The sequence below is a fragment of the Cystoisospora suis genome (genome assembly GCF_002600585.1).
Source record: "Cystoisospora suis strain Wien I chromosome Unknown contig_1535, whole genome shotgun sequence".
Lineage (NCBI taxonomy): Eukaryota > Apicomplexa > Conoidasida > Eucoccidiorida > Sarcocystidae > Cystoisospora > Cystoisospora suis.
Genome location: NW_027154335.1, coordinates 1 through 10150, shown reverse-complemented (window position 1 = coordinate 10150; position 10150 = coordinate 1). Strand labels below are relative to the sequence as shown.

The following is a 10150-nucleotide window of genomic DNA, read 5'->3' as shown; positions in this document are numbered from 1 at the left end:
ATACATATATATAGATATGTATATATGTGAATCTCTGTATGTGCATGTGTACATACATGGAGTAGATTTATGTTTGCAACGTGATGAGTAGAAAAGATCGACCGTCCAGACTAAAGGGAGTAGGAGATTTGTATGGAGAACAAGAAGAAACACAACTCTAGAAGGAAAGGGATCATCGTTAAAGGAGGAAAAGAAAGAAGGACGAGGAGACGAAAAAGAAGAAACTGAAGGGAATGTATAGACTGAAGCCGTACCGTTCTGACGTCCGCGACGGTCTTTGTTTCGATCGGACCTTCCGGGAGACTCTGAAGAAAGAAAAGAAAAGAAAAGTAAAGAAAAGTAAAGAAAAGAAAAAACAGCAGACAAGACAAAGAAGGCATTTTGCCCGATCTGAAGAGTTAGACCTAACAGATAGATAGATAGATAGATTAAAGATAGAGGGATTGTAGAGATAGATAGATAGATAGATTAAAGATAGATAGCTACATTAAAGATTGAACTGAATACACTGCTAGGCCAGTATCTACATAGATGGCGAAAGGGTTTGGAAGCAGTCGTGTCTCTCATGACAGTGCGATTAACACATCGGAGAATCCAAGACAGACAGAGCCCCCAACTCCAGAAGAGCCTCCTAGTGAAAAAGAAAGAAAAAAAGCATACGGTCGGCTAATATACAAACACCGCAGCGGACTCAATAGAAGCTGTATCACATATACGACTCTTATTTCGAAAATGCAAAGTGGTACGGAGCTTTCCGCTCAGACGGATAGAGACTGAGAAAGTGCTGAAGAAAGGAGGAGTGGGGAAGCAGCGAAGGCGAAGAGAGACAAGATAGAGGGAAAGGAGTTTGAGAGATGAGAGAATATCTATCTGTAGAAGAACTAGAGACGCCACAACTTACTGCGTCCGATTTATCTGAGAGAGCTGAATGCTTCAGGACCGGCTGGGTATCCCAAAATGCATGCGGGGCAGTGGGAGGAGAAACTCCTTTGTTCGACAAGCGCATTTCTACAGACAGAAAAAGAAATAGCAACGACCCCGTCTTCGACCAACGCACTCACCAGCAGACAAGAAGATCCTAGACAGGTCCATGACGATCAAAAAGAGATAGAATAGAAATACAGACACATGTTCAGACAGATATACACATACATATTCATTTATACATACATTTAACATACATACGTATACATATTCATTCATATACGTATACATACATAGTCGTACATACACATTCATATAGAGAGAGAGAGACAAGGGAAAAAATCCGTATGGTTACCTCGCATGAGAGACACAAGCTGTCCCTTAGAGGTCAATGTCCCTCTGTCTGTTCCTCCTCCAGCTGTCGTTGATGAGGCAGGTCCATCTTTACTAGAGGTGGATGGCTGGGGAGGCTCGGTATGGTTTAGTGAATGATTCTCCACCCTCTGTGAAGTGACTCTCCCAGCCACTTTCGAGGAAGAAGGAGGAGCAGAAACGTTTTGCTCGTTTTCAGAGGCAGGGGAAGGTGCCTGATGCTCCGGCATGATGGAGATAGAGATAGTGAGAGAGAAAGACCGACTGGGAGAGAGAGAGAGAGAGAGAAGAAAAAAGATGCAGACGGGAAAGAGGCTTCAAACGGACTTGGGAAAATCGAGAAATCGTATAGCTTTGAGGTGAAGAGAGGAAAGAAAGACAAAGAGACGGCACACCTGTGGAATGGAGAGAGAAAAGACACGAAGAGCGAGACGGGTCAAAGAGTGACCCCCCGAGAAAAGAGACGTTGTCTCCGCGGTAGATATCCAGTCGAACACCCTAGGAGAGAAAAAGTCTGGGAAGTTAGGAGAGAGACAACAGGTAGACGATGAGAAAAACAGAAAAGGCAAACACAAGAGCGGGAGCTCAAGGACAAGAAGGGGAGGAGACGGTCCACGGGATGATAGAGGAAAGAAGACAAGAGTGTGCCTAAAGACACAAAGGAAGAAAACCGAAGGAAGTGTAGTTCAGTAGTGGGAGAAACAAAAGATGGACGGAAGCTCTTTTCTCTCAGAGTTGTTATTTGGCGGTAAAGAGGGGCGTTCCTCAATGAAAAAAGTTTGCGGAAAGATGTCTCCTCTCCTCGACTTCACGGGCCAGAGACAAGGGCATTCCAAAACAGGGGGAAGGTGCAGATTTTACAAGAGAAAGTAGAAGAAGTACAGAGGGCAAAGGTCGGAGAAAAGTCCGGGTAGGACAAGGAACGAAGAAAATCAGTGTGAAAGAAAGACTTCCTGAGAGCTAGATTCAAGGTGTCTCTTCGCTCTCTCGGGTAGATGGAGACTGGGCGCGGGGAACGAGAAGAGGAGGGCCTGGAGAAGCCGAGAAAAGAGAAATACATAAAGAAGCTTATAAAAGCCTGTAATGAAAAAGGCCTACAAGAGGGCAATGAAAGTGAGTACCGACGATTCTCTAGAAAGCCAAGAAAAAGGTGAAGACACAAGAGGAGGCGAACGAGAGAAGAAGAGACTCAACCATCACCCGATAGAGGGGAGAGACAAATCCACAACTAGCTACAAAAAAACAAGGAGAAGAAACAAAACATATCTGCAGTCTGCTACGACCCAGCAAACGGACACGGGGGGAGAAGAACAGCCGAAAAGACGTGAGAGTCCTCTGCAGACAACCGTACTTATCCCTGTGCCTGCATGTGCTGTTTTGCCGGAGCCCGATGGATGTGACGAGCCAGTATACGGAGAGAAACAGAAGAGTGTGGTAGTTCGTCGAACTGTCGTGACGATCTCCGCCATGAATTTAGCAAGAATCGGCCCAAAATCTCCACTTTAGAAACGCTTGCTCACCAAGAAAAGTGTCCTAGAAGCAGGAAAACAACCGCATGCGGCCTCCTATTAGGACAAGGGCGTTATGAGGACAAGAACTTCCTAGGAGCGAAAAGCCTTGGAAGGATGGACACGTCTTCGATTGCTGCAGTTTCTCCACAGGATGTGTACTTTCTTTTTCTATGGAAGAGCACTTTGCTCGTAAGACTTTGCATGAAACAAGACTGAGGGAGACGGGTGGCCCTTCCTCGCCCCCCTCTCAGGTATCCGTGCCCGGTGCTACGACTACTACTGCTGCTACTGGTGGCTCGCGTGTCCTGGGCCGAGTTGAGCCAAGCCCTGTCCTCCTTCTTATAACACACGCAAGAGTAAGGTGGCACGAGGTAACCTCTAGTGCTCTCCGCGGCTCTACCTGTGCTAAGAAGACGTCGGAATGCTACCGAAGAAGAGGGGACGCCATACAGCGGATGGCTTGTCGGCTTGTACGTGTCTTCACGAACCACGGCACGGCATCCGTAGAAAGACTTGTCCTGTTCAGAACTAGTTTTCCCTTTCCTCAGCAGTGTCACTGCAGTGAGATCTAGGCTACACGAATTTCACTGGTTTACCACTTCGCCTAGGTCCGGACACTGCGGGCACGAAATAGACCGCCTGGGCAAAGAGTTTAAAGTAAATATTCAAGCAGAGTCTGCCACGGCCTCCCACACTGTAGCCCTGTCCTACAGAAGTTCCTCTGTCTTCACCTATTTTGGACTGTTCATCGCTTTATGGCCGGTTGCTTTTCATCAGCAGTTACTTTAATTAGTATCCCGACTTTCCGTCAGCGGTCTTTACCGGTCGACGGGCCGAACACATCCTCACCCAAGCCCACCCAAGTGCCTATCCACGTGGTTCTTGGCCCTCTATCCAAACCTTTGGACGACTGTCGAGCCAGCGTAGGCACTCGCGTTGCTTTCACTCTTGGCGCTGCGACTGTCGGAATAGACCTTTGTTGACTTCCTCGTCACCGCGTTTTTCTTCCTTTCACATCAGGAACACGTCTTCTTTGTGAATCTTTCCTTACCAAAACACCTAACGAATACAGTTTCTTTCCGGCTAGCACCGTCCGACACTGGAACGCTACTGTGAGCATCGCTGTTGTTCATATGGCTCGCTCACTGCCACACCTGTTGCAGTGATCTCGAATCTGCTTTACTAGCGGTGGACGAAGTCTATTCATGATACTTCTTGTGACACTGCGGTGCGTAAGTAGACAGTGATTGGTGTGAGACTTAGCTAGGGTCCCTTGGCTATTCTGCCTGGAAAACTCGGACACAGAAGCATGAGCCTTAAAACACCGAACCCCTACCGCACTCGCTGCCATCGCTACGCGACACCCCAAGAAGCCGGTGGAACACAGAGATACAATCTTGTCCTAGTAGTTCTGCCAGTTGTTATCAGGCCTGATTGCACCGGATGTAAGCTCAGTGCGAGGCCAATGCAGCGCTCAAGATCGACTTCTCCGACAGTCGCACCGGGCAGAAATCCGAAGTAGTTCGGTGATAGTTGGATCTTCAGGGGCCCGGCCTTTGAAACAAAGCCAGCTCAGAGTCTGCCTATTTGGCGGAAAATCGGTTGTCATCCATGCAAGCTGCGAACAGTCGACAGTCACGGGGACGCCTAACCCCCGGACATTGCCAGCGGTCTGCGCGAGTGTGGGCCGGAAGTTCCTGGTAACTGCAGTCACTGGGTCACTTTTTCTTTCCCTCGAAGTCCCGCAGCGGGTTCCCAAGCCGCAGTGAGCTCACTGGAGTCAGGGGTCCTCACTCGTGACCTTGGTCGGCCACCCTAACAGCGAACCTCATTTCGCCCGGGGAGTGGGTTTTCATGAGCCTGCCCTTTGGCACAAGATCGCAAAATCTCGTGCTACAGCCCCTCTGAGCGGAAGAATGAACGAATGATCCCGACCTGAGGCTACACTTGCAATCCTGGAGTGTGAAGAAGTACCGTGACCGACACGCGTCGGCGCCTCGGGTAGGACTCCCATAGTAGTAACCTTCATACGACTGCGGTGATCTTTTTCGAATCATCAGCTTCAGAGCAAAAACAAGCGCAGCTGCGCTGGTCTCACTGTCGTGCGGGACTACAGAATACCGGTGGCGCTTCCCGCAAGCTGCCACCTCATTTGTGCAGAAACGTTGGGGTGTAGCGGCATGCGAGTGCGGCTGACCGCCGACGCGAAGTCCTGCATACCCACACAGGTAGAGCTGCAGCGCCTGGTAGAGGTGCCGGGTGGGACAGGTACGATTTCTTTTAAACCGTGGCTCACGTGAGAATGCCGGGTCCGTCTCTCCCCAAGACCAACTGGCACATTGCAGCCGTACAGCGACGCGCACAGTACCTCGTGTGTTAGGAGTCCAGAGAAAATTCTAATTGGCCTATAAGTTCCCGGTCCCGACTGTTCATCTGAGCCACCTGCCACGAGCAAAAGTACTTGAGACAATTGTGCGTTCCTGCATCAAAGTCAAAACGTCCAGTCAAAGCGGCTGTAGTACCTTTGGCGAGTAAAGTCGCTGACCCTCCACACTACTATGGGAAGGTAGTGGGGTCCGCCGCCAGTCCCATAAACGCAAGGCGTATGCATGCGGAATGCATCGACTCAATTTTCCCAACTTACGGTAGAGGGGCTTTCGCGTGTCGTGAAGACGACCCGAGTTGATAGACAGAAAACCGAGACGTGGGCTTGGACTGATTCAAGTGTCAGTTGGGAGCGCCACACTGCAGCACTCCACTTTCCCCGGGTCTTGTTTCTTTCCTTCTCCCACTCGCCTTTCTTCACCCCGCTATCAACTTCTCTTGGCCACCGAGCTTGTCAGCTCTGGATGCTGTGACTGCTGGGTAACCACTCTTTCAGTGTGGCTGAATTTTTTTGATTCCGGGTGAAAGATCCCCTCTCTCGGCTGCAGTGTGAGCGTGGGCTGTGAGCAGCGCCCCCCTGTCCGTGCATTAAAGTTTGCTGGACCATGCCCAGAATTCGAACTTCGGAAACACTTCGGAGTTACGTGGAGTTCTTTTGGTAGAAGGGTCAGCTTTGCACAAGCATAAGTCACTTCTCGAGAGTGTTGCCTGGATTTTTCTTGCGTCCACCGCGCCTCGCCGCCTCGCAGCCTCGCAGCGAAGTTCCAAACTTTCTCACTGGCCGTTTGTGTCTTCTCAGGTGTCCACTTTCTATCGTGTCTTTTTCTTGAATCCATTTGTGTGCGAGCGTCGCCCCCGTCTTTGAAACATGGAGGAAACTGCGACACACGAGAACATCAATGGCCGCGCTGCGGGTTCACGGTCCGGGGGAGGGGTCGACAAGCCGACCCACGGCCAAGGCGTCGTAGGGGGCTCAGGCTCAGCCCCTACCTGCATGACCGCAACCGTAATGACATGCGACGAGAAAACGAAGCAGGAGTTCGCATCGGGCTGGCAAGACCTTGAGCAAGAGAATCTCTCTTCTGCTGACTATTACTTTAACTCCTATGCCCACTTTGGCATTCACGAGGAAATGCTAAAGGACTCGGTTCGGACAGGTACACCACTGAAATAGCGTGCTCTTTCTTGTATAGGGGGGCAACGCACAGATCCACTCAGAGACAAGGTCCCAATGAACCACTACATTCGTTGTCACACTATGGAGTGGAGGTCCGTCCTACAGGGAGGGCTCTTGAGAGTGTACCACGCAGCTTGAATGAACAGGAGACGTGTTCCAAGTTGTGGATCTGCTTGTGACCTCCTGCTATCCGGACATGTTGCCCTTAGTGATCCTGTTTCTTGTCGTCTACTTCCCCGTGCTGCTGTTCATTGAGCCTTCTTGGTTGCTCTTCACCAAGTGCGTAGTTCGATTCTGTCCTTCTCGGAAGACAGCGCAGCCGCAACGACAGCTTACACACGGTGACCAAGCCCGCCGGCAAGGTGACACCTCTCAATCTTCTTCAGCTTTTCGTGGTTCTATCCCGTACCACCTCATGGACCGACTTTGTGAGCCTCGGGCATCACTCTATCTCCAAGGAGATAGTAGAAAAGTCCAAAGTGGTCTCCGAGGCTCACAAAGACCACGCAAGCAATGCTATCCTCTCCTTCGTGCTTGTTTGGTTTTCCTTTCAGGCTGTTACCAGCGAGCGATCTGTCAGAATTCGCACCTCTTCGCTGATAAGATCGTGCTGGACGTCGGTAGTGGGACAGGAATTTTGTCTCTGTTTGCTGCCCGGGCGGGGGCGAAGCATGTGTATGGGATCGAGTGTAGCGAGATTGTCAACATCGCGCGCAAGGTGGTGAGAGAGAATGAGATGGAAGATAAGATCACTTTCATTCAGGGCAAAGCAGAAGAAGTCTCTCTTCCCGTAGACAAGGTCGACATCATTGTGAGTGAGTGGATGGGCTACTTTCTGCTCTACGAAAGCATGCTCGACACCGTTCTCTTCTGCAGAGACAAGTGGCTCAAACCAGGAGGGATGGTCTTTCCGGACAAAGCCTCTCTCTATATAGCGGCCATTGAAGATGCAGACTACAAGGTATGGTACACACCTGTCTTCTCGTCTCGGGAAGCTACTGAGACAGCCACGATGAGGGACCTCTCACCCCTTCTGCTTCTGTGTAGCAGTCCTGACAAAGAAATACGTAGCGGCGTTGCTGTGTTTTGCCAGACAGCTGAGAAGAACGTCTACTCGTATGTTGCCTCTGTCTCATGCGGCCCTTCAACCTCTTCTAGTAATGTTGGGGCTTCCTTTCCTTTCCAGTGGTTCGGATGTTCAGGATAGTAGACGTCCACTGTCTAGCACGCAGGCGGCACCGTACACTCTGCATTTGAGCGACGCTGTTGGCAATGACTCTCTTTCAACGGAAGATAAGTATGCCGAAGGGCAGCCAATGACTGTACATAGTTATTCATATCGATGGGCCTCGTCGCTACTCCGAATCGACACCACAGCGGGCCTTGGACATCGCCCTGCCGACCTGTCGGTGTTGAACTTGCAGGAAGAGAAGATTGGCTACTGGAGCAATGTGTATGGATTCAATTTCTCTTGCGTCCGTCGGTGCGTGATGGAGGAGCCTATCGTCGATACTGTCGAAGAGAATGCCGTGGCAACAACAGCCTGTTGCGTCCTGGTATGTCTTTGACTCAACCAACTTCTCTAGACTCCATTCCTTTTATACAGCCCGACGTTTGGTTCCTTTCTCTGTTTCACCGGCAAATTTTCTTCACAGTTCATGTAGTAGGGCCCAGCGCTTTAGCAGCATTATGTCGCGCTCCGTAGTGCCTCATTGTTGGAGGCTTGTTCTTCATTCAGTTGCTCCGACATTCTAGCTTTTGCTTCACTGTCGTCTTTCTTCTAGGGTTGAATCTCAGGACATAGCTGCTCTAAAAGAGATAACGAGAAATCGGTTTCCGCCTCTCGAGTGAAACGTTTTTGATCAAAAATGACATCCAGAAGAGGCACTTTGCATGTTCGGACCTCGGAGACACATCGTGTAAGGGGAAATGCACGAAGTTGGTCAGGTGTGGCGGGGTCTCGTCTTTCGTACGTGCGTGCGGGAAGCGCAGAAGCGGCCTAATGGAGATATGACAGCTCTCTTGCACTGCTTGTTTGTCTGGTGTGGATCGGACATGCAGAAGCTGGATTTGGCGACATGTAAGAAGGAGGATCTGGACTTCTGCGCTCCTTACCAGATCACCTTGAGGCGGAAGGATTTCTTGCATGCATTGGTAAGCGGCAGTAGCTTTCTGTTCGTCTGTCCGAGGGACGCGGAAGTGCCGGGGGGATCCCGTCCAATCAGGCGGCAAGTGAGACGCGGACAGCCCGTGCCTGCTTCGGAAAGTCTCCCCTCCCTTTTCTCCCACCGGAAAAGTAAAGTGGGAGAGGTCAGAGATAGTTCTGTTCTCTGGACGCGTAGCTTTGATTGCCTTTTCACTTCTGCCCTCAGTCGACGTCTTTGCATTGTGCGAATAAGGAGTGTGGTGTCTTTTTCTTGAATGTACAGATCGCATGGTTCGACGTATGCTTCTCTCAGTGCCATAAGCCCGTTGTTTTGAGTACCGGGCCGCACTGTCGTTATACACACTGGAAGCAGACAGTTTTCTATATGGAGGACGTCCTCGTTGCGGATGTGGGTGATAAGGTGGAGGGCATGATCGCGGTAAAGAAAAGCAGGAAAAACCCTCGAGATCTCGACATCAAGATCTCCTACAATTTCAAACCCAAGCATTCCAGTCGGCCTCTCGCCAACACCCAGTTCTACCGTCTGAGGTAGTTAGCTGGGTGGCGTGGGGAGTGTACGTACAGCACAGTGGGAAGAAAGTCTACCAAACGGGGGAAGGAATCAGACAAACGAACGGACGCGACAAAAGCCAACATCCCATGAGTGTCGTCGACGCACCATCCTCCCTCTGTCTTGTGTATAGACCGGCTTGAAAATGTGCATCAGCGTTATGGATATGACACCGCATCTGGCTGGTTCTTCTGTCTCTTACGTCAAAATTCGAGGGAAGCGGTGAACCCGTCGAGAACGGGGTACAGCGCTGCTTGCATTTGTGTTTGTCTTTGCCTCGCTCGCCGCACCCCTGTCTATATGCATATGGGATTTAACCAGAAGGTTCCAGGAGGCGGACGCCGTGACCGGAAAGCGAACACGAAAGAACATGCGATAGACAGGCGTGCGGCAAGAAACAGGGTCTGGTGTCAAAACGAGACTTTCGTGGCTTGCATTCCCTGTTGCTTGGGGCTCGCGCGGGGCATGCACTCAGCTTCAGTCAGGGGAGCCCCAAAACTTTCTGTTTGTAAAAGTCAATTGTGTAGAGGTCGGCTGCCCTATCGAAGCTGTGATACTCCTGTACGCCGCCCTCCACTTACTTTTGTGGTCCGAGAGGAAATCATGCTCTGCCAAAATGGGTCCAAAAAAGTTACGCGGCCGAGTCCGGATATACGGAAGGCGAAACTTGCGCCGGTCCGGAAGCAACCGCAACGCAGAGCTTCAGAGGGACGGCGGCAAACACGGCAAACCTGATCGTCTTGTGTTGGCTAATATGGGAGTATGTCATGAGGAGTCTATTTCGAGTAATTCCGATCCCAGTTTAGACACTGCAGCGCGTGTCTGTTGTATTCACACAGCGCGGTAGAGCCATTCATTCTGTCCTTATGAGGCGTGGTCAACCTGCTGCTGTACCACATCAGCTGCGGACTGCAACGCCCGCCACAAGGGAATCAGCTACCGTTTAGGGTTAGGGTTTAGGGTTTTAGGGTAGCCTTTAACATCTCTTTCATTTCTTTATTTCTTGCCGTAATCTGTCCTCGCCTAACTTTACCAAATGTACCTATCACTAAATGTCTGACCAA

At 50.5% G+C, this 10150-nt stretch overlaps 2 protein-coding genes across 2 annotated transcripts in view; one reads left to right on the top strand and one right to left on the bottom strand.

The window, feature by feature from the left end:
• CSUI_003442 (myristoyl :protein n-myristoyltransferase) overlaps positions 1 to 3008 on the bottom strand; it is a gene marked incomplete at its 3' end in the record, with an annotated part of 5107 nt that extends 2099 nt beyond the window's left edge. Inside the window, exons 1-3 of the mRNA XM_068063640.1 lie at positions 1280 to 3008; positions 902 to 1008; positions 255 to 305 (exon numbers count right to left, since the gene is read on the bottom strand). Coding sequence (XP_067924384.1) covers positions 255 to 305; positions 902 to 1008; positions 1280 to 1526 — 405 coding nt within the window. The remainder of the gene's footprint in view (positions 1 to 254; positions 306 to 901; positions 1009 to 1279) is intronic.
• A 2193-nt stretch (positions 3009 to 5201) lies between these two features.
• On the top strand, positions 5202 to 9654 carry CSUI_003441 (arginine n-methyltransferase). Its single transcript, XM_068063639.1, has 5 exons — positions 5202 to 6349; positions 6924 to 7330; positions 7467 to 7925; positions 8431 to 8523; positions 8799 to 9654. The coding sequence occupies exons 1-5, from the start codon at positions 6061 to 6063 to the stop codon at positions 9066 to 9068; spliced, it is 1518 nt and encodes a 505-aa protein (XP_067924383.1). The 5' UTR covers positions 5202 to 6060; the 3' UTR covers positions 9069 to 9654.
• Positions 9655 to 10150: the final 496 nt, after the last annotated feature.

What these genes read in the sequence shown, in the direction of transcription:
- CSUI_003441 (XM_068063639.1), top strand. Translation starts at nt 6,061, where the DNA reads ATGGAGGAAACTGCGACACACGAGAACATCAATGGCCGCGCTGCGGGT. An exon ending in AAAGGACTCGGTTCGGACAG is followed by an intron (nt 6,350 to 6,923) that starts GTACACCACTGA and finishes TTTTCCTTTCAG; the next exon opens with GCTGTTACCAGCGAGCGATC. An exon ending in CAACAGCCTGTTGCGTCCTG is followed by an intron (nt 7,926 to 8,430) that starts GTATGTCTTTGA and finishes TCGGACATGCAG; the next exon opens with AAGCTGGATTTGGCGACATG.